Consider the following 22,640-nt stretch of genomic DNA (forward strand, 5'->3'; position numbering starts at 1 on the left):
CCATAATCTTGTTATTGAATATTGTGGAATAATGGCAAACTGGAGAAACAAGGAATCAGAAAAGACTGTATTTATGAAGATTTCTAGTCAGCCAGCAAAGTGAAGGTGCTTGCAGTAATGCAGGAAGCACAGAAACATTCAGTTCTGGGTCACTCAAGGGAAAGAATGCAAAGATCCAATCCTCCATTCCTTGTGCAGCAATCCCTTAATCTGGTCTCATAACTCCAGAGATGAAGTAGAGGGAAGGAGAAAGTCTTAGTATATTTGCTTTCCTCTATGAAATTTAAAATACTAGACACATATGTTTTATGTTGATAGTACTTTCTGTCTTCATAGACTCATCTCCCTGTGATACATTTCAAGTATGTTGGCAGCTCTGTCAATCCGTAGGGTATCAGAGCCAGTGAAAAAGTAGGATAAGACTGAGTTTTACCTAAACTAAGTGTTAAGCCCTTGTCTGCCCCCTCTACTTAATCATGTCATGTTCAGCTAACACTTTTCAAGATGCTTCTGTTTTCTCTGAGCCTATCTGATTCATAGAACTGCTTTATTGTTCCTCTATATATTACTCCCTTAAAACAGCAACTCTTGGTACTACATGATTGCTGTGGGTTTTACTGCTGAAACTTCTTGTTGTAGTTTTGCAAAGGTATTGATTTTCATGATTGAAAACAATGAAACCTGAGAAATGTGACAGTCGAGGTCCAAAACCACAAGAAAGTGAATCATCTTGTTAGTATGCACCTTTGGAATCACTCCTCTGCATTTAAACATTAAGCTTCGCCACTTTTATTTACTCAGCATTTGCAGTTGTCACATGCCTGTTTTTGTGAGCATTATAGAGCCCTTACAACAGGTAAGTCCAAACCTCTCATAAAATACTTGTGTAAAGATTCAGTTAGTGTAAATATCTAGCAAAAGGGGGAACCTCTTCCTCCTTGCTGTTAAAGCACCCTTTCTCCTCCCTGCTTTTTCTCTGAAGCCCCTAAGCAGTGCTTAATCATGAGAATTCCTGAATGCCATTGTATTAAATGACGATTGTTTTTGCCTATGGTGTGAATAAATACTGCACCTGAGTGGTCTGATCATATTACAGCCAGCCACACCTTTCTACCTTTGTAGCTGGAAAGGTACTGGCAGTACTGCCCAGTGCTAACTCAGCCCTGTGGATAAAATCCCAAGAGCACAGATAATAAAGAGATCCCATTGCAAATGCAAGTTACAGAGGCTCTAGAGACCCAAATAATGAAAACATGTTGAAAACATGAAGCTCCACTAGCCTTAAACTAACTGGACAGATGTCTGCCCATATGAGTAGAAGAGCAGGATCACTCCTTCCTTTCTTACTAAATTCAAGCCCTTAAATTTTTCTTTTTTACAAACCGAAGATAATTTCCAAGGACATCATGGAGCACAGTGAAGTAGCTGGGAAAACTTGAGGCTTGCCATGGCTTGTAAGTGGGTGTGAGAGTGCAAGGACGTGTTGCTCTGAAGGAGCTGTGCAGGTTCCTGCAGTCCCTGGCCCTGTCACATGGATCATTACATAAGGCAGGAAGAGCAGCTTGTGCACCACAGACGAAGGGACTGGTTTGGTGCCTGCTCCTTTCCCAGAGCCAGCAAGAGCAGGATCTGTCATCAAAACTCTGCAAAAGCAAAAACTACTCTTGCTACTCTCAACATTTGTGTTTCTTCCTGTTCCCTTGCTTTTGGTTGTATTATTAACTCAAGTCATGCTAAGGGGAGGTTTGTTTGTTTTGTATGCAGAGGAGAGGAGAACAGTGGGAGTGAGGGTGATGTAAGAGGAGGAAGAGGGGTAACTTCTTAGAATAATATTCTATTCAAACTTTTTGTGGACTAACTCCAGACATTTGTTAGGGATTAGACACTTGTTTAATCATGTAGCTTGTACACAGTTTTACTCAAATGCTACCTGTTCATAAGCTCTGAATTGCATGTAACTGTCAGGGTCCAACCTGACCTGTTCACAACCAAAAAACTGCCCAATATGGAAAGCAGTGAAGTCCTATCTATGGCTTTGGAAATATGTAAATGAAAGTAATGCCTTTTATTATCTAAATAGAGACAGCTAGAAAAAATAGACATATGTTCAAGGAATTTCGTGAAATAAATGCTGAAAATAAATTTCAGTTCCAGTGACACTATCGAACAGTCATGTACAAAGGAAAATGAATGCATTGAGAGAGGAGTGAGGACAATGGAAGGTGCACCAGTGCAAGACTCAGTAACACAGGCACACAGAGAAGTCAACTACATTTTCATGAGAATGCAAAGATTTAAGAAAACTAATGCACAGAAAATAGCAGAAGTACTATCTGTAGTTTCTATTAGTAGTTGCATTGGCTACTCAAATGAACAGAGAGCTTTCTCAGACTGCTTTGAAACTATGGGTCAAATTTACTCCTCAGGAAGATGAAAATGCTTCTTCACTGGAGTGATTTTGGGTATATGCAGGTGCCAGCAAGAATTTGGGTCCTGTCATTTTAAGCAGTAAGAGTTTGTTGGATACAACCCAAACTAGTCCAAGGGAATAAACCTACAGAGGTAAAAATCCTACACATGACTGGGCACCTTTCACAGGAACACCTGTTCAGTCTGAGGAGTGGCAATTTACCAAACATTCCAATGTTTAATTAAGGTTTATGATGGGCTGTGAATGTGGGTACAAAGTGCAAACCCCTTGCCCTTCAGGGTGCCAGTTTCAAGCTGTCAAAACCAGGAGTTCTGTTCTCTTTACAGTGATGGAGCCTGTCTCCTTCATTAAGGAAACTACCTTTTCTTGATGCAAATTTACATTTAAATAACTAGGTTACACAACTCATACTCAGACAGAGCTTGTATGATTTGGATTTAGCTGCTTTGCACCAGTTGAGCATTTGGCCCAGTGTTTTCCCCAGACCCATGTAGAAGATCAAGAGGGGTTTTGTCAGAGAATGGCAGAGGCTGATAAGGAAGAATCTTCCTAAATGTTGGGAGTTGCCTATAATATTCTTCAAGCTTCAGTTTTCAGTCTTGGCTGCCTGAAGCCAGGTACTTAAATGACAGGGAACTGAATAGGAGCTGCAGGTGGCAAGCACATCTGAAAGCCAGGCTTCTAATTAAGTCTCTAAATATGAATTTCAATGCCTGCATTAGAAATTTATTTTCAGAAAAGAAAATGTTCAGGTGTATCATACTGCATGGCATGAGCTGAATTCTTTATAAGCAGCTCTACTAGCAGATGGTTGAAAACATAATTTCTAATGTTAGGAAAGTTGCTTCTGAACTATGTATTCTAGTGAATTTCTAAGATCCTAATGATTTTCTGGAAGTGCTTTGGATTAAATTGTAACATGTCTCATTTGCATTCTTGGTTGTGAGAAAGCCACTCATCTTTGTTATGTTTCCTTCTTTAGCACTGTAGTGCTTGCAGGGCTACCACAGAAGTCAATTATAATCTTATAATTACATGTTAGAATATGAATAGAGTTTGTAATGGCTTTTTTCCTTTCTGTGCTATGCTATCAAGAAATCTACTGGTGAAAAAGTACTATAATTTTCAGGTTTTAAATGAGCATAATTAAGAGAAGGCCAAAGACAAGAGATATTAGCACTTATCTCCACATGGGCTTGTTAGCTCTTATTTCAAGGTACTTTCTTGCAACAGGGGAATTTCATGGAGAAGACCTGAAAGGGCAGATTTTCTTTGCTGTATAAAAAGCTCTGGGATAGTCTCTTCCTGGAATCCTGCATGACCCTAACAGAAATGTACCTTGAAGGGACTTCTTTTTTCCTTTTCTTTTTTCTGCAGGTTTGTCTTCTCTCAGCCCTTTGCAGAGCAACTGGCATCTGTCTGCAAGGTTACCTTTGAATTTTCCTTAGTGGAAGTCCTGTAGTGAAGAAGGGCTCAGGGAGGAAATCCTTTGTAGATTGTTTTGTTAGGGTTTTTTTTAAAGGACTCTGCATGTTTACAGATTGCTGTTCCCTGACCAGGCCATGTAAAACTGGAATAAGAATCCTCTCATGTTTGGGCCAGAGTTAAGCACAGCTGTATGGAAGAAAACATCCCATGTGTTGGGGGATCAGTTCAATATTTTCCCCACCACAGTGTGTGATGCTGAAGAAATCTATAAATATAATAATTGCAGGTACTGCAAAGCAGTCTGTTAGGGCCACGTCTTCTGCTTACACAACTGCCTATGACTTTTATACTATCTGGCTTTACCTTCAAAAATAAAAGGTAGGTAAATAAGGATGGATTTAAATATTGCAGTAATGAGTGCTGCAACTTCTAACTCTGAAGAACCGTAAATCATAGCTGAACATTTTGGCTTCTTTACACAAAATTTTAGATCATGTAGGAACTTAAAGACATAAAGTTAGTGAAGGGCACCTAAACAAGCAGGAGGAAACTAAATTCAAAGAGCTGAGAAGGATATATCTCCTAGACAACCAGGTGAAAGGAACATTCTTGCTCCCTCTGTGCTAATAAATATTTAATTTATTTCAAGCTTCAGCAGGAATCATTAGAGCATATCTGTCAAAATACTCTCTGAATTGCTTTCTTAAACATTAGAGTCCAATCTATGCTCTTTGATTGCAGGGTTTGCTGTCATAGCAGAGAGGATCCCCAGCGTATCTGGTCTGTTTGCTGTATGGGACTGGAAATGCTGAGCTTGTGAATACAGTCAGCGTTGCACTGCAGAAATATTCCAATGCCTTGAGTAGCCTTTTCCACCTTCCTGTCTCATGGTCTCATGCTGCTGCTGTGTATCACAGCTGCCTGCTGCTCTTTCAGCTGCTGTGCATCCTCTGGGAACACTGATTTTCTAGCAGGGTCTCTGGCTGCCAATTGTGGGCTTCTACCTCCAGCTCTATGGAGTGTTTGCCACACTTTTCTTTTCACTCCTGTATCGGTATGGTCCAGCCACAGCCTTGGGACCAGCTGCAAAACTGGAGGCACTTAAGGAATGAAAAGCTGAGAGTGTTGTGGATTTTATCAGATAAATATTCTTTATGTCTGAGGCCCCCTGTTGGCATTAGTTACTGATTTATTTCATTGTTATCCAACATATAAGCATGCACTGTCACGCAGCACATAAGATATTTTATCCACAAGGCCTTCAAACACAGATCTGCAAAGCTGCAAAGGCTTCAGTGTGTGCCTCAATTTATGTTTCAATAAAGCAGAAAAAAATGGGCATCTCAAGTACATGTGGAAATCTCTGCAGGCTTTGGGTCCCATATTTAATACTACTGGTATCAGAGGATGATGTTAACAAAGGAGTGAGATTAAAAATTTAGGTAGAAAGAATTACTATAAATGCAGAATAGATGTGGAAATGATTGATTAGTTCATTTTTAATTATGCTGCAGGTAGACAGATGCTGAACAGCTCAAATCTCCCATGTTCATTCAGCAGCAGTAATGGTTAGAAAAAGACTGCTGCATTTCATAATTACTGCCTTTCACCCTCCTGGTTTCTTTAACACAGGATCACTCTTCATCTTTGAGCCATCTTAAAAGCCAGATATTTGCAGATAATATAGGCTGGGAATTTCCTCATTTCATGCACACCCAGTTTCCAAGTAAATAACTGGCTTAGATACTGCCAGCTGTGCAGTCCCAGCACGACAGAAAGCTGCCTGTTTTACCTCAGAGCCAAATTATCAAAAAATCAAATTTGTACTCTCAGGACTGGTATACCCACCTTTTTGTGAACATGTTATCCATGGCCAGTTTCACAGAACAGACAATTAATGTTAGAATGTTTTTATCATGTGAGTAAAGGCTATATATTCAAATTCTCCCAGAGAGATATGCAAAGTTGCAAATATTTTATTAAGAGCTGCCAAACCCTAATGCCCTATTTTTAGGCAGTTAAACACAGAGCTTTGAAAAAATTATGATTTGCATTTGAAATTCCTGAGACGACAGAAACTGGCTAAAAATGTAGGCCATAATTTATGCATCAAAAGTGCCATGAGCAGCTGATGTGTTTTGCTGTTTTGTAGCAATCTGAATTTATACAGCTCAGATTTAGACCTTAATGCCAGAAAGTCCTTTTGATAAATTACATGGTAAACACCCAGAAATTAACAGCATGCTGGAACTATTTGTTAACATAAACCATCTTTTGCCCACTTCTCAGTGCATTATGGCTGTTTCCATCTTATTTTCAATCTGTGTTCAGGGGGGTGGGAGACTGTCTGCTCAAGGTGAGCATATAATGAGACCTGTTGTTGCTGGAATTGCTAGTGAGAGGCCATTTCAGGCATAAACCCTATGAGCAGTTCAGTGAAAGGAGAAGTTTTTCCTGTTGGGAGTGCAATTTTTTGTAAGACAATGAACATTTGATCAAATTGATGGGAAGTGTTCCAGGTTACAATAACCAGTAAAATAAGCATTTTTGGTTATTCATAATCTGAATAACCTCAGCAGTGGTTGTGCTCTGACAGAGGAACCAGTAACCCCAAACAAGTAGAAGTTAAATGTGGCTAGTTACTTTAGCAGCAAAGCTCTAAACCACCTTTGCCTGATGATCCTCTGTGCCCAGATACCCAGGATCAACCAAGTAGTTGCTAGCCTGCATCATGTTCATACCTTCCTTTCTCTGATGCATTTTTTCCTGCTCAAGTACATATTTGAGAGAATACTTACTTCAGAGAGATGTTCCTTGTAATATTCTTCTCTACTTTGAAGGCTAATAAAAATCTAAGCCTTTATCTACCAATGAGGTCATACTGTGTCTGTTGTTTAGACCTGTAGCCCTGCACAGTGGCTTTATTCTCTGTCACATGTGTACCTTGAATTTGTGGAGCAGGATATACTTGCTTGTGTCAAGGCATACAGGAAAGTAAATGATGAGCTACTACCCTGACTGTTTTCCAAAAGTATTAAGTAATAAAATGTCAGGTCATTTAGACAGCTTTAAGCTATGTAAATATCTTGCTTTTCTTTCTATTGCTCTTAACATATGAAAATGGGAGTTTGAGTGGTTTTGAGATCTGATATTTGGGATCACGGCCACAACAAACAGTTCTGTTTCACACCCAGAAACCTAACCCAAAGTGTATATGTAGAAAATCAAACACAGTGCTAGTGTACACAAGTTAAACTGTATAAAACTGGTTTTCTCTCTTAATTAATCTTCACTTGACATGTTGTTCAGGTATTGTTTTCCTTGGTGGATTTTCAGCCTCACTGAACTCCTTAAACTTCTTGCTCCCATTAAATCAATATCAACTGTTCTATGATGCAGAGCTGGCTTCTCCAGTTATGAAGAAAATACTTGCCAAATTTCTTGTAATGATTTTATTTTATTTACTTTGTCATACTCCTTTAGATGAAAAACTTTTTGTCTGTGATTTCTTCCATTCTTTTTTAAGGGTGGAATTTCACTTTTGAGTAAAAGCATTGGCTCAGTATTTTGCACTTATCTGAGGGAGTGCAGATATTTACAGGGAAGAGCTTGTGCACATGCAAATATGAAACAGGTTCTGCAGGCAGGATAAGTTATGTTGAATTTACCACAAGAGTGAACGTGGGCAATTGTAGAGGAACTGATGTTCTGTTGGTTTGCATAATGGTATTCTTGTACTAACCTGTCAACACAAAAGTCTAGCAGAACTTAAAACGCCAAAATTTTAAGATTAATGCAGACTGACTTCCTGTTATATGCCTTCAGACAAGATCTAAAGATATGGAGTTAATGAATATTTCTGCTAAAACAATGCTAAGCCCAAAGAATGAAGAAGGTGGGGCATGGATATGCTTTCAGGGCCCTTTATTACTCTTTATATTGCTGTTACTGTAGTAGTGAATAATGATAATATGATAAACATAATAAATGATGATGATGATTTAAAAAGCGTTTTCAAGCCATGTGTGTGCACCTGTGTATTTATGAGATGTAAGGTTGGAAGTTTGCCAGTATGGATGGACATCTGGGGAAAAGTGTGGCTAGGTTGCCTTGTGTACCAAAGAGAGCATTGCTATTTCCAGGTGTGTAGGGTGGATTGGTGGGTCTGAGCTCTTGGCACATTTGGAAGTCAGGATCTCGCACCTCAGATCCAGGCTGTCAGCACACTGGGCCATGCGGTGTCAAGACCCAGAGGAGCAGCCTGACTGTACAGAGAGGGTTATGTGAGCACAGTCCAGTGTATATAGCTACCACAGGATTTGTGGTGTGAAACTAAAGTGTGTGTAGGTAAGTATCAGAAGACCTGGTGTCCTTCAAATGGTCTTATTGGGGTACCTTGCTGCAAAGCTTTGGGAGCCTGTGACTGCAGTCTAAGCTGGAGTGATTTGTTTTCTCTTTGATCCATCACATGAGAATTATCTGTAAAGAGGGAGGTGCCCCAGAGAATTACAGCTCAGCTAGTAGGTGCTTATGTAATGATACAACCTAATTTCAGCATAGCAGTTACCTGTTGTTTAAATACTGTTGTAATCTTACTGATAAAAGTATTAATTGTTATAACATGCAGACATATGCATGTGGAGCCATAGCATGAGAGACTGCCTTAGGAGGATTTCTTTGGAAAAGAACTTAACATTATTTCTGCATTTTTTCACATTTTGTGTTTAAACACGGAATTTTCCCTTCCATGATCTGTCTCATCCTCCAGTCTATAAGACAAACCAGCACAAATGCATGTTGGAAACTGTATAAACTGTTCCTAGCAATACAGATGTGTACTGACTATATATATTTCATACAATATCACTTCATATATTGAGTATATATCTATATGTATACATGCTACATGTCTTCACAATTGGTGCCTTCACAGGCCTTCAGTCATTTAACCTTGTATCATCTTCTGGTTTTGATATCAACACGTGCAGGTACCACTAGTGAATCAGCTCAAGGCATTTTCTGACAGCTGTCTTGGCTGCACAACCCTCCTCACAAGTCCTGGGTTTTCTTACCTGGTGGGAGGAGAAGCACATCGTGTCCTTCTTAACAAGGGTCATGATGTTCCGCAAGCAACTGTGACTCAAAATGCAGGAGAAGAAGACACTCTAAAGGTCCTCTCCATTTATTTTTGGGATCTTCTGAGAAAAAGAATTGCAGAAATTAATAATTTGTAATTTCTGTTTGCCTGTGCTGAAGCACAGAGCTAGAGAAGCTAGGCATAGAAACTCCCTTTGGCCAGAGAAGCTACTGTGCAAGCTGCTGTTTAATAAGTTGTGGAGGCGTTTCTCTGGAACCAGAATGTCTTATATCTATAACTGCATCTGCACAAAGGGAGTCCTAAACTCTCTCCCTGTGTTAGTACCCATGAACTGAGATTTCCTAAGACCAGCTTCCTGGGAGTCTGACAATAATTCTCTGTCTATGTCAGAGGAACATTTCTGCATTTGTTTTTTAAAAAGCAACAAGTCAGACCAGCAATCTAACCTGTGCTAGGCCCAAATCTAAAGCCCAATTTTCAAATTATACAGGCTGCTTACTTTAACTGCTGCCAGACTGCAGCTCCTAGACCTTGATGTAAATAGAGAGGCTGCTTCTGTTAAGATGCTTTTGCAAACACCAACAGGCACTATTTGCTTTGGAATATTCAGAATGACACTTGCAGAGTTAAAAGAAAAAAAAGAGATTTTATATCAGTGTGCATGACTTACAAAGATGCTGCAAAATAATTGTGGTGCCACAGGTATTCTATATGCACAGCAAGGGAAAACACTGACTTTAACTGTGTCAGAAGTCAAAATTTTTGTGGGGTTTTTTTTGGTAATTTGTTTGTTTTGGGGCTTGGTTGATTGGTCAGGGATTTTTGGTGGTTTTTTTTGGTTTTTTTTTTTTTTTTTTTTTTTTTTTGTTTTGTTTTTGTTTTTGTTTGTTTTGTTTTGTTTTGTTTTTTTCATTTTACTGTAAATGCCTAATTAAGCAGAGCACTAGTGAGTACAAACTTCTGAGGGTTTTATTAACAAGACTCTTTTACCCACTTATTAGTTACTGAAAGACAAATGTTATAAAACCCTCAAACTTGTTCAGTGTCTGTTCAGGGAAAGATGTATGCCTGCAATTTTGTGACCCTGGCATTACGAAGACAGGTAGGAAGGAAAACATTTTAGAAACCTGTTGCCAATAAACTGCATCTGCCCACTGTTCTAGCTGTTCACCAGTGCAATGGCACTCTGTTGTGGACATGGAGCCCTACTTGGCCTATAGAGTAGTAAACCTGCGGCTAGCTAGTGTAAATTCAAGAAATGCCAACTGGTAGCTACTGAAGAGCTGTGGGTAATCTCTTTCTTAAACAATGCATTGCTTTCTTGTCTTCAATGAGTCGTAGATAAAATTTTCTAGCTTAAACTGCGTCACACTTCAAAAGGCTATTTTCATTTTATTTTATTTTACTATTTTACTGACTTTACCAGGTAAGAAAACTCTACAGATGGCACATTTCTATTAAATATTTATTCTGTATTATTTTTCTTTCCAAATTGTTTGCAGCTCTATACTTTGTTGGGCTTCCCTGTTATCTAATATTTACAAGACTTTTGCCTGTGACTCCACACTATATTGCACAGCATGTTATACAGATAATGCACAAGTTCACACAAAGGCTGGGACTGCCCTCGTACTTTATGTTAACATTTATTCTCTCAAACATATCAATTGCTACCCTCACTCTAGGACATAATTCATAGGAGTCCATAATGTGCTGTGGGTAACTTTTGGATCCATCCACATATATGGATCATTAAGGAAAGATCATCAAGAAAGTGTAACTAGGACTTAATAATGACTACCTGACCTAACATATTCTTGATGAACCTCTGTAAATTTCATGTAGCAATAGTTGTTAGAATATTGCCCATGGTGTAAAACTACCTCAGTGTTAAAATTGATATTCTAGTGGTAGAGCAGGTTTTTCTCACACCATTAATTATTTTCAAGACCCTAGCTCAATCTTCCCCTTAGAATGGGATTAAAAATCTGTAATTCTTAAGATTAATGAACTCATAATCTGGTACTTCATATTGTTAATTACTTTATAATTTCAACTAGTATATTTCATTCTGTCAGTTTTAATTTTACTGTTGTTAAACATTTTTAGAGTAATGTCATTACAAAAATTGTAAGATGTGCTTGACAACAGTTCAGAAGAGAAAAGTAAGACAGACAGGTAAACACACACATAGAATAGGATCACATATACCTTTCTATGGGTATTTTGTAGCATATAGACACCCAGCAAATTGACCTGTGGAAAGGACATCATGAAAGGTATAAAGTTGCTGGAGACTTGACACAGTTTTTAAAAATTATCTGTATGTTTGTGTCAACTGTGAGTTCAGGTTTAGATTGTTTTCTATATAAAAGTGATCCCAATTATTCGATTACTGCGACAATACATTAGTGTACAGATATTTATACTACAGCACCTGCTCTCTCTCTGCATTGAATTTGTTATTCTCTTATACAGGTTTTAGGGAATAAGCCAGAGCTTCCTGAGTGTGGTGATGATGATGATGAGCTGGCTGATATCACAAACAGGAGAAGTGCTAAACTATATATGGTATGTTATTTATTTATTTATTTATTTTTATTAGATATGCTCAACAGTAATCATGCTTTTATTCATTTCTTCCTCATTTATGGAGTTCTGTCTTCATTTACAGAACTGCTCTTATTTTAGTTTATTTAGTAGCCAATTATTATTATTTAGTGGCCAATAGACAAGTTTATCAAAATTTGTCAAACAAGATATTCCAGGTAATTTGAGGGAAAAAAATAGATTACATTTCTGTTTACTCAGGGAAAAAGCTAAGCATGGTCTATGAACCAAGTAGTGCAAGTCAAAGAAGAATTAAATGCTCTTAAATCATCCTGTCTTCTTAATTTTAACAGAGAGACTTCTAGTAGTCATAGTTATTCTTAGTTATTCTTAGCAGAATTTAAAAGATGGACAGTTACATTATATTTTATATATCTACGACTTTACTCCTTTCCGCATCATCACTTAACAAGGAGGATTTGGCTAACAAGTGGCAACATTCTGACAGCATGGAGTGCTACTGGATCCCCAGGTGTGTGTCCCTGTAGGTGCCTTCTGCAATAACTTGGAAGCTGCTGTGAGGTGTGAGAGAGGACAAGTGACTCCCTCTGCAGCTCCTGCACCGCACAGACCACAGGACAGAGCCACCTTTCTTCTCTCTCTGCTTCTTATATAATTTTTCCACTCCCTTAGGTGTACGTGGGGTTTGCAAGAAGCTTGTACGAGGTGATCATTGTTACAAAGCCACTTGTAGTCATAGTTGTCTATATGTTGTGTTTAGTTCACATTAATCATTCCTTTCATGCCAAAAATCTGGTGCATATTTATCTTCATAGCAGGGGTTTAAGGGAACAAAAATGGAAAACAAAAGAAGAAGGCCTGCACATATGATCAGGACCATTGAAGTAAAACATAACTAGAGAAAGGAAAGTGAATTTTTGAATCCTAAAACCCCTGAAATTTCTGTGGATATCTGATAAATTAGTGCAAGTACACAGGTCCTGCTAACAGAGCTCTGTTAGCTAGATTTAAATGGGTTGCAGTATAGCACTGAGTGTCAAAGTGTCAAAGGCAGGAGACAGGTCTGTGGTGAGCCCTCAGAGTAGGTATAATGGTTGGGTTTTATTTGTTGTGTGCAGTGGTAATTTCCCCTTTGTACTTCCATAATATAAAATGCAAGATGTAATGGTGTGTTTTAAAATAATATTTAATTATGAAAGGAAATAAAGATTGATAGAAAAGTAATTACAATAGTAGTAATCTATTTTCACTAGTAATAACTGGTCTTTTCAGCTATACAAGAGTAATTTTTAAAAGGTTTTTAAGTCTACATGAACTTACAGTAGTGGTAGAGGTTATGAAGCAGATTCTACAACAGGTCTTACATTAGAGTTTCCAGTTAAAGAACTGCAGATTATAAATGTAGGCATTTCACCTGTTAGTGTCAGGGTAGGACTATTTTATCATGGTTCCAAATGCTATCGTTCAACAAGTACATGTACCTTTGGCTTCAGTGTGAGTTACTTGGCAGCAGGGACTATACCAGTGACAGAGAAACGGATTTCTTTTAAGTTGCGAGACAAGGATCCAACAAACTCCCCAAAATTAACACTACATCTCCCTCTATTGGATGTAAAATGAAATGAAACAAAAAATAATAATAATCCTTAGCCTACTTTACTTCCCATCAGTACACAAATTTCATATAGCCAGTTATAGAGGAATGGCACCTGATTTTTATACTAATTTCAGGAGCAGAAATTAATTTGTCTGTAAAAGCCAGAGTTGATCTAAATTTAAAATTGCTGTTTTCTTAGGTGTCAGATGCAAGTGGATCCATGAAGGTGTCTGTGGTAGCAGAGGAAAACCCCTTCTCTATGGCTATGCTTTTGTCTGAGGAGTGCTTCATTTTGGACAATGGTGCTGCCAGGAAGATCTTTGTGTGGAAAGGTAAGAGGTTACTTTTATTGCAAATGCAGAGCTGATAAAACACCCTTGGGACACCAGGAAGAATTTAACACTGGCTGGACACTGTACCCTGCACACAGCTCTTCCCTGGTGCAGTCTGTGGAGCAGGATTACTCACTCAGGTAAGGACCTCAAGACTGAGTCTTGGCTAAGGACCCTCTTTTTGAGATATCTGTAAGCTGGGGTGATTAAATGCTTATCTAAATGGCAAGTACAAAGCAAACATAAATGATTCTATAAGTTCTGTATATTGTCATTAAATCCCTGTCTTCTGAGACAAAATCTGGACACTGAACATTCCATTTGGGTAAGCATCTCCACAGAGATGTGAAACTGAAAGGTCCATGTTCAGAGCATAAACTAAAAGCATAACCTTGCAAATACTTTAATGTCTCTTTTTTTTTCTTGCAAATATTTCTCTGAGCAATTGCACAATTGGCAATTGCTTTGCCTGAATGTTTTCCTGGAGAAGAATACTACTACTATGGAATTAGGTCTTGACGCCTTGTAGCTGGATTGCTGTAGTGCTGCCATTAAATCCAGTGCTGAGTATCTCCTTTTTTTTTTTTTTTTAATTTTGTTTTACCATCTGCAATACCAAATAATTACTTGATGCATTTGTCAAGTCTCTCAAGTCAGCCCAGGAAGCACTGTAAGCATTTTGCTTGAAAACTTTTTTTGCTGTTAGGCAAACATTCCTTAAAAGCAAACATTTGGGAAGCATTGTGCTCAGATGGCCGATGGTCTATCTGACCCCCTGATTCCCAGCTGTCACTCTATATGACAGCTCCTAGAAGAAGCAAGACAACAGGGTCAAGCAGAAAATAAATAAACTATGACTTAGGTTCTTTGACAGTGGCCCTGTGTGCTCCTTTGTATCCTCACTTTGCTGCTGCCAGTAAAAATAATGCGTGGGAAACCCCCATTAGACTGTGAGTCTCACCCTTGCAGGAGAGACTGTAGCTATCATCTCTGCTGTAGGTCCTCAGGCCACTAAGCTGAGAAGTGTGAATTACTTCGGTAATGGTTTCATTCAAGATGGGATACAAATGAATACGTTACCAGAGCATCCGATTAGATTGTGAGGTGTTTGGAATAGTCACTGCAGCCTGCTGCGACACAACCCTGTAGACAGTGTCAATCCCACAGAGACTTCCAGAGATATCTAACATTGAGCAAGGCTGAACAAGGAGCAATGGATAGGGAAATGGATGAATTGTAAAGCCCAGAAGCCTAGCCAGAAAAAAACAGGAGTTTCTCTTTTACTCCTTTGAACTGCCTGAAGATGTGGAGGCAGTTCAGCTTTATTGATCATATTGCAGCCCAGCAAAGTAAGAGTCAGAAAAAAGACCCAGGGTACCTTGAGCCAAGCAGGTATTAACCAGTTTTTATTTTTGTAGAAACACTAAGTAAAACAAACAAACAACAACAAAAAAAACCCCAACTTTTTCCTCTCTCTCTTTTTTTTTTTTTTTTTTTTTTTTTTTTCTCTTTTCCCTTTAAATTAATTGTTTTCAAAGCTACCAAAGTACTGTTTTGGCCATTCAACTTCATGTGAATCTTCTTGCTCATGCTATATCCAGCATTTGTGTTTGTTCAAGACTGAGGGAAGAGCAATGTCAAAGAGAATCTGTCTCGAGGACTACTTGTTTTTGAAGGTTCTGTGAGCTTATTGCCCTTTCCCATGTACTGTTATCCTTCTGTTTTAATCAGGCAAAAATGCTAACCCTCAAGAGAGAAAAGCTGCCATGAAGAATGCTGAACAATTCATACAGCAGATGAATTATCCTGCCAACACACAGGTGCGACCTATTTATGGAGGTGATACAGGAGAACTTGAGCTCTGTTGAAGACATTGTTTTTAAGTCAGCAGAAAAAAATATTTTTAAGGGCTTATAAGACATAAGGGCACTATTTCACATACTATCTAGAAATTGTTTGAGTAACTGTGTCAGTTCTGTTTTCCTTCCTTTTCATGTGTTTTCCTTCATTTCAGATTCAAGTCCTTCCCGAAGGAGGTGAAACACCAATGTTCAAGCAGTTTTTCAAAGACTGGAAGGATAAAGATCAAAGCGATGGCTTTGGCAAAGTATATGTCACAGAGAGAGTGGCTAAAATTGAGCAGATTGAATTTGATGCTACCAAGTTACATGAGTCTCCACAAATGGCTGCCCAGCATAACATGGTAGATGACGGCTCAGGGAAAGTAGAGGTAATTTTCATGTTGCAGTAAATTTTATCTTGTCTAACTAATGTATTCTGCTACTTGTAATGGGCTAAACTGCTACTCTGTGTTTTGATTATTATACTGTTGTTTAGATTAGCACTATATTAGTGGAAGTGTTATTTCTAGCATGACAAATGATACTTTGAGGAAGAAGGTGAAATATCAGCTGTATGCTGGGTTGTGTTCTTTTGGTGCTTATGAAAGATGTGCCAGTCATCAAGAGAAATCAAACACCAGAAATATTACCCCTCCTACACAATACCTTGTAAATATTTACTTTAAATATGACTCTTAGTCTAAAGGAACAACTTCAAGCTCATATCAGCTTGATATCTAGAATATGAAGACTTTGGAATCAGAAATCTGTTGTACGTCTTTTTGTTGGTAACCAGTCTGGTTTCCAGAGGAACCTCCTTTGTCCCTAGTTTCTCTCTTTTTGGAGAGAAAAAGAGGACTGTACAGTCTTTCCGTACCCCACTTCAGGACTATCTTTGGACTACACAGGGCTGGCATAGCATTGTATCAACATGGCCTGTTGAATGCAGATTGCATGTTGCGCTTCTGGAAGAAAAAGAAGGGATGCATACCTACAGCCTCATCGATATATTTTCTAGATTTCTGACCTCACACTTGGCTTGAGCAGCCAATTGTTAACTGAACTAGGCTGTAGTGAATGAAATAGGAAGGAATTTGCTTAACACCACATTATCTGGCTGCAGTGTGCCTCTCCAAAATGGTATGTTAGTTTTATGATGCATCATAATGTTGTGCCATGTAATATTGTCACCTTAAGGTGTTTAAGAAAGTTCAGCATAGCACTGTGAAGTGCTTGTGGGGCAATAAAGCATCAAGACAAAGTATTGCAGTCCCTTGTTGATGGTTGTTATTAATTCAGTGGGCACAGGGTGTATTCACGTACTTTGTGAAGAATCCTCCCTGTTCCTCTTCAATAACACTAGGGAACAGAAAAGACACTCAAGGGATAAGATAGTAAAATACTTTGTGAAGAGTCTCAGGCTGAAGTTCAGCAACCTGCAGTGATTTCCCTGTTTTCCCAGATCTGGCGTGTGGAAAGTGGTGGCCGAGTTCCTGTGGGACCTGAGACATATGGACAGTTCTATGGGGGTGACTGTTACATTATCCTCTACACTTACAGTGGAGGGCAGATCATCTATACATGGTATGTTTGGTTGCCCTTGCACAGACCTGCAGTGTGTGGATATTATTTTATGTTGACTTTATGTCCTTTTGAGTAGAACATATGTAAATGTAGAGATCATTCACTGTGAGTTTGACATACAGCACAAGCTCTGAGTTACTTTGAAGCCAGATTTAACCATTGTCTTTCTCCTTGTCTTCCTCAGGCAAGGAGCCCATGCTACAAAAGATGAACTGACTGCATCTGCATTTCTGACTGTTCAGCTGGATCGGTCATTAAATGATCAGGCCGTGCAGGTTAGTGTATTTTGGATAATATCCAACAGAGATTGTGATACATGCAAATTTTGATGAGAATTGAAAGGAGGAGCTAGCATTTAAAGACTGGAAATGCCAATTGCTCAGGTATGTATTAAGCCAAGCACCATGGGATCCTGTTAAAGTTGCTACAGATTGCCCATTTGAATCGTCCTTTCTGTATGCCAGAAACTGAAGTAGTTGTATGCCAGAAGTTGTTCAAAAGAACATAGGTATGGCAGAACGTAAAACTGCCTTTTCTTTCCTTTGATTTCCACTATTTTAAAATTATGGAAATTTTAATTTAGGTTTCAGTCCTGCCAAGACTTACAGACCCTGTGCATAGCCAGTGGAGACTGAATGATAAGACTGTCCCAGAGCAACTCACTCCAAACAGGAGTGGGACAAGTCAATAGCCCTATGGGAGCTCCCCAGTCTCCTTTTGATTATGGAGGAAGTTGTGATATTTAGCCCAGACAAGACATCTGACTTTTAGAGGGCCAAAACTGGGAGAACTGAAAGCCAAATGAAAGACAGAAGAGGAAAGCCTGCTGCAGTTGTGCAACAGAGTCTGACTTTTCCTTGCCTCAGTGAGGAACATAACTGGGGCTTTCCCATCCCATAGTGCTTGCAGCTCCATGAAAGCAGGACACATATCCTCATGTGCAGAAATGGGGTGTACAAAGCAAGGCACAGGACATTGGCAACTGAAGGGTGTGAGTAGATAAGCTAGTCCTTAGCTTGACTGGGTATGCTCTCCTTATATCACTAGTGAGGTGGTGGGTAGGTGACGACCTGAGAGGTCTCTTTTCACAGAAAAACTTGAGCTGTAAGATGACAAGGGACAAGCAGAGATTTCTAGGCAGCAGGAGATAATTCTGTGATTCCATTTCTTAATTACAAAAGCAAAAGGCTTCCCCCACCCACCAAGGTACAGTTAATTCAGATGGCAGCCCATACTTGTAGCCACTAATCAGTTATAATTTTTGATTGAAATTATTAAGGAAGGTTTAGAACACATTTAGATAATTGCTGCTTGAAATATTCTTAACATGTGCTCTATATTTGGACCATGTCCAGCACAATGTTGTCTTGCCTGATACCTAAGGCTAGTGCTAATCTGAAAGTAATAACGATATTACTACTGCAATAGTAGGGTTCTTAAAAAGTCTTTTTATCGAAGCTGAAGGAGATCCATCACATTGCAGTAGGCGTGATACTTAAAAGTACTTTCAGCCTGCAATGAGTTTAGGAATATATGTGTATATACCCATATGTGTATATATATGCACGTATGTATGTATTTGTGCATTTTTATGCAAACAGATAGAATGTATTACCTGTGCCTAACATCTCCATCAGCATTATTTGAAGGCTTTAAGTGTGCTATTCTGTGTGGTCACTAGATGGCACGACAGTACAAATTACTATTAGAACATTGGGCTTGCACGAGTATGTTTCACTGTGCTGTTTGGGTGATTTGGGGTTTTTTGAGTTTATTTGGGTGGTTGTTTTGGGGGGGTTTGGAGGTGGTTTTTTTTTCCATTTGTAAAATCCTGCTACAGTTTGTCCCTTACAAGTACATGTGTTCTAGGTTTTCCTTACCCGACAACTGTAGCAGTCTATCTACCTGTGAAATAAGTAAAATTATATGTGTCCTCTGGGCACCCCGGCTCGCTGCCCCAGGCCTCACTGAGAGCTCTCCACTTCCCCTACTCTACAGGCTACACAGCAGCTTTTTTCCCTTTTTTCCCTTTCTTTATGGGAATGAAAGGCAGGGACTTGAAGCCCTATACCTTGGCCAATGGTACTGTTTTAAAGGACCTGCTTTTTAAATACATATATACTGTTATAAATGGTTGCATACAAAGAATTTTTATTACACATTAACCTAAAACCAGTCATTTTCCATAGTGCAGTATGGTTTTTTTAGATGGCAATAGCATCTTTTACATCTGTAATGGAAGTTCATTTTCATGATCCATTTTCTATCCTCTGGATGAGAATTTTTTGCTACTCTTTTTCATCCTTTTGCAGATAAAATACATATAGAAATAATGAATACAATGAACAGCCATTCTCTCTGCTTAAATACAGGGCACCTAAACTTCCAAGACAGTTTTTCAGGCAGATTAAGTCATTTTATAAGACACTATGAAATGACAGTTCTTTTGAAAATCAGTGATTTTTTATTACAGTAGATAGCAGCATTTTAATCAGCTAAATACTGTGTTAGAAGTTTGAATCTTGTCTTTGTGTCACCATGATTGACAAAAAAAAATCTCACAAATGCTCTAACTCTGTACGTCTGGAACTATATTTTTAGATCTTTTCAACTTGCTATTTCTAATTTTTGCTAACATACTTAGCATTGTTGGCTAAGGTCCCCTAAGCTATTCAGCAAAGACCAAAAATAACTGCTTGTGTCCTTTTGTTTCTTTTATTGCATTTCTTTACATATGTACAGATCCGAGTCAGTCAAGGCAAAGAGCCTGCCCATTTACTGAGCTTGTTCAAAAACAAACCACTCATAGTCTACAAGGATGGGACATCCAGGAAGGAAGGACAGAAACCTGCTCCACCGACACGACTCTTCCAAATCCGCAGGAACCTAGCAGCCATTACTAGGATTGCAGAGGTGAGGTCACCTGCTAAGTAAACCAGCCATTCCCAGTGGGAAATGATGGAGCTGCCATGAGCTCCTCTGACTAATCTTGTTGGGCAGTCATATCTGGTAGGAGCACACAACTCCAAATCCAATCCACTGCTCTATTTGACAATCCCATCCAATAAACCAAAGAGAATATGCTGTAGCTGTCTGAAATCAGTCTACATCATTCAGAGGAACTGTAAGAATACACACAGTGAACAGTCAGTTGGACAAAGGATAGACAAGGAGTCAGCAACCCCTATGAGATGGTCTTTCCTACTGCAAACAGTCCTAAGTTTTGCCCTGCAAGTCAGCTCCCTTCTCTAATTTGTATCAATATAAAACTAGGGAAGAACTGAAGACCAAAAACATAGCAGATTAACATGTCTGCACATTTTATGTAAACATGCAAAATAGTAATTACATTATTTGAAGAATAAAACAATTTCTTTTTTAATCTAGGTTGATGTTGATGCAGCATCGCTAAACTCTAATGATGTCTTTGTTCTGAAACTGCCAAACAACTCTGGCTACACGTGGGTAGGAAAAGGAGCGAATAAAGAAGAGGAACAAGGAGCTCAATACATTGCCAATGTTCTCAAATGCCAGACTGCTACAATTAATGAAGGCCAGGAACCAGGTTTGTATGAGGCCACATGGCTGCTAATAGACAGCTGAGAATACACAGCATGGAGACAGTATGTTTAGATTAGATACTAGGAAAAAAATATTTACTCTGAGGGTGCTGAGGCACTGAAACAGGTTGCTCAGAGAAGTGATGGATGCCTCATCCCTGGAAGTGTTTAAGAAGAAGCTGGATGGAGCTCTGGGCAACCTGGTGTACTGAAAGGTGTCCCTACCCATGCCAGTGGGCTTTGGAACTAGATGATGTTTAAGGTCCTGTCCAACCCAGGCCATTCTGTAATTCTATGATTCTTTCTAGGTGTGCAAGTGATATCAGTATTTTGACAAACTGTAGGAAGTACTGTAAGAAAGTACATTCATCTTTGAGACAGCAAAGAGATTGTTTAGGGATTTCTGAAACACTATCTAACAAGCTAAACCATCAAATGTTAAATCAGCTGGTGAATAATTTGTATGTTATATATTTTAGAGGAATTCTGGAAAGCACTTGGAGGTAAAAAAAATTACCAGACTTCATCACAACTCTTGGCAAAGGCTGAAGATCATCCCCCTCGCTTGTATGGTTGTTCTAATAAGACAGGCAGATTTATTGTGAGTATATGATGAATACTTTCTGTTTAATTATATAGTTTCTGGTATATTTTGCCTTGGAAATCAGTGGCCATTAAATGAATTTGGGGATCTGGCTTAGTTAGCCATGCTTGGCAAGAACTAAAGAGTGGACATTTGATGCTTTAAACTATCCAAATGCCATGGATTAACAGAACAATTAATACTGCAGAAGTTTGCATCCAGTGCCTGCTCTAGCCTGAAAATAGAGGCTTGCAGATGCAAAAAAATAAGGCATTTGCCCAGTCAAAAGCAATTTAATTCTTGCAGAGCATCGCCAGATTGCTATCAATTTGCTGAGAAAGAGCAGGTCAGTGCCTTGCCCCTTACATGTTTGACAGTGGTGGCAAGGAAGAGAAATGCTGCTTGCCAAAAATCCCAGTAGCAGTCTGAAATTTTCCCTAGAGATTAAAGATGTGTAATTATGCCTTTAAGGTATTGGCTTGTGCTCAAGGAAGTAGGAAGACCTACTTCCATGGCAGAAATACCCAGAGCTATGCACTGGGTATTAAGTCTGTGATTCAGGCTTAATTACTTACCGTATTCTGGGAGGGCAGTGCTGTGTCACCAGTTGGCAAGGACGCACTCATTTTTAGGCAGGGGACATAGCTGGCAGTCTCCTTAAGGCACAGCCCAGTCATTTGGAGGGGGATAAAACAAACAGGATCCTTTAATAAGGACTTTAAAATCTTATGAGAGTAGGCAAGTGTATTCTTCTAACAAGCTTTTAAGATACTCCTGGGAGATACAGCAATAGGAACCAATCTTTCTTCAGTAGTCTGCTGGGACCTATGGACATACTTTTTATTTTAAATTCCCTCCAAATTCTTTGAAATGCCCTCTTCCCTCTACCCTGTCTCTAGTAACTAAATCACCACCATCAGAGGTCCCAGAAGAGGAAAGTGAGACCACTCTGACCTTCTGGCCACTGTAACACAGGGTGGGGAAAGGAATATCTTTTTCACCATCTGCTTATCATCGTTTTAGCACTCCTACATGACTGCACATAGCCAAACCCTTGACAATCCTTTAAAAGTAGCAGCCATTAGCTACATTATTATCTCTCCTTCTCGTACAGAATAATATTAAACTGCCTTTCTATCTTCCTGCACATCCGTGGAAGAAGAAAGCAGTCTGCCTTTTCTTTGGGGACTAATCCTCAATGGCATGGTCAACTGTAATATCCCGTTGTCAAGTGACTGGGAAGGTTGGTTGGGTGTGTATTTTCATCTCTGAGCTCATCCATTGCAAACCAAAGCAGTTTCTTTTCCTAAATAATGAATGTAAGCTGTATGAATGTATCAGCTGATATCAGCTTAGTTGGTTCAAGGTTCAAATTTCCCTGTCTCCTTCTTCTGGCAGATCTCAGTCCCAACTTAACAGTAGTCAACAATTATGATGTAGATCTTTGCCTCTCCTGAGGATATCTTACCAACTATGAAAAACCAAGAGCTGCTTTTATAGGACATGCCATTATGTGATTTGTTTCATTTCGGACAAACACCCTTAACATATTTACCAAATCAGTTTAGGGTTTGATCCTTTAGGAGCCAAAAGAATTGTTCATCAGCCTCTGCAC

At 39.0% G+C, this 22,640-nt stretch overlaps 1 protein-coding gene and 1 long non-coding RNA gene across 2 annotated transcripts in view; both read left to right on the plus strand.

Moving 5' to 3' along the window:
- Positions 1-22,640, plus strand: part of LOC136360689 (uncharacterized) — a 538,204-nt gene that overhangs the window by 339,197 nt on the left and 176,367 nt on the right. The gene's annotated exons all lie outside the window — the stretch shown is intronic.
- The window catches only part of SCIN (scinderin), a 48,554-nt gene that overhangs the window by 21,700 nt on the left and 4,214 nt on the right, over positions 1-22,640 (plus strand). Inside the window, exons 5-13 of the mRNA XM_066318110.1 lie at positions 11,436-11,528; positions 13,325-13,457; positions 15,189-15,277; positions 15,472-15,687; positions 16,761-16,882; positions 17,067-17,157; positions 19,625-19,795; positions 20,270-20,447; positions 20,922-21,043. Coding sequence (XP_066174207.1) covers positions 11,436-11,528; positions 13,325-13,457; positions 15,189-15,277; positions 15,472-15,687; positions 16,761-16,882; positions 17,067-17,157; positions 19,625-19,795; positions 20,270-20,447; positions 20,922-21,043 — 1,215 coding nt within the window. The remainder of the gene's footprint in view (positions 1-11,435; positions 11,529-13,324; positions 13,458-15,188; positions 15,278-15,471; positions 15,688-16,760; positions 16,883-17,066; positions 17,158-19,624; positions 19,796-20,269; positions 20,448-20,921; positions 21,044-22,640) is intronic.

The sequence above is a fragment of the Sylvia atricapilla genome, chromosome 1, assembly GCF_009819655.1.
Source record: "Sylvia atricapilla isolate bSylAtr1 chromosome 1, bSylAtr1.pri, whole genome shotgun sequence".
NCBI classification, from domain to species: domain Eukaryota; kingdom Metazoa; phylum Chordata; class Aves; order Passeriformes; family Sylviidae; genus Sylvia; species Sylvia atricapilla.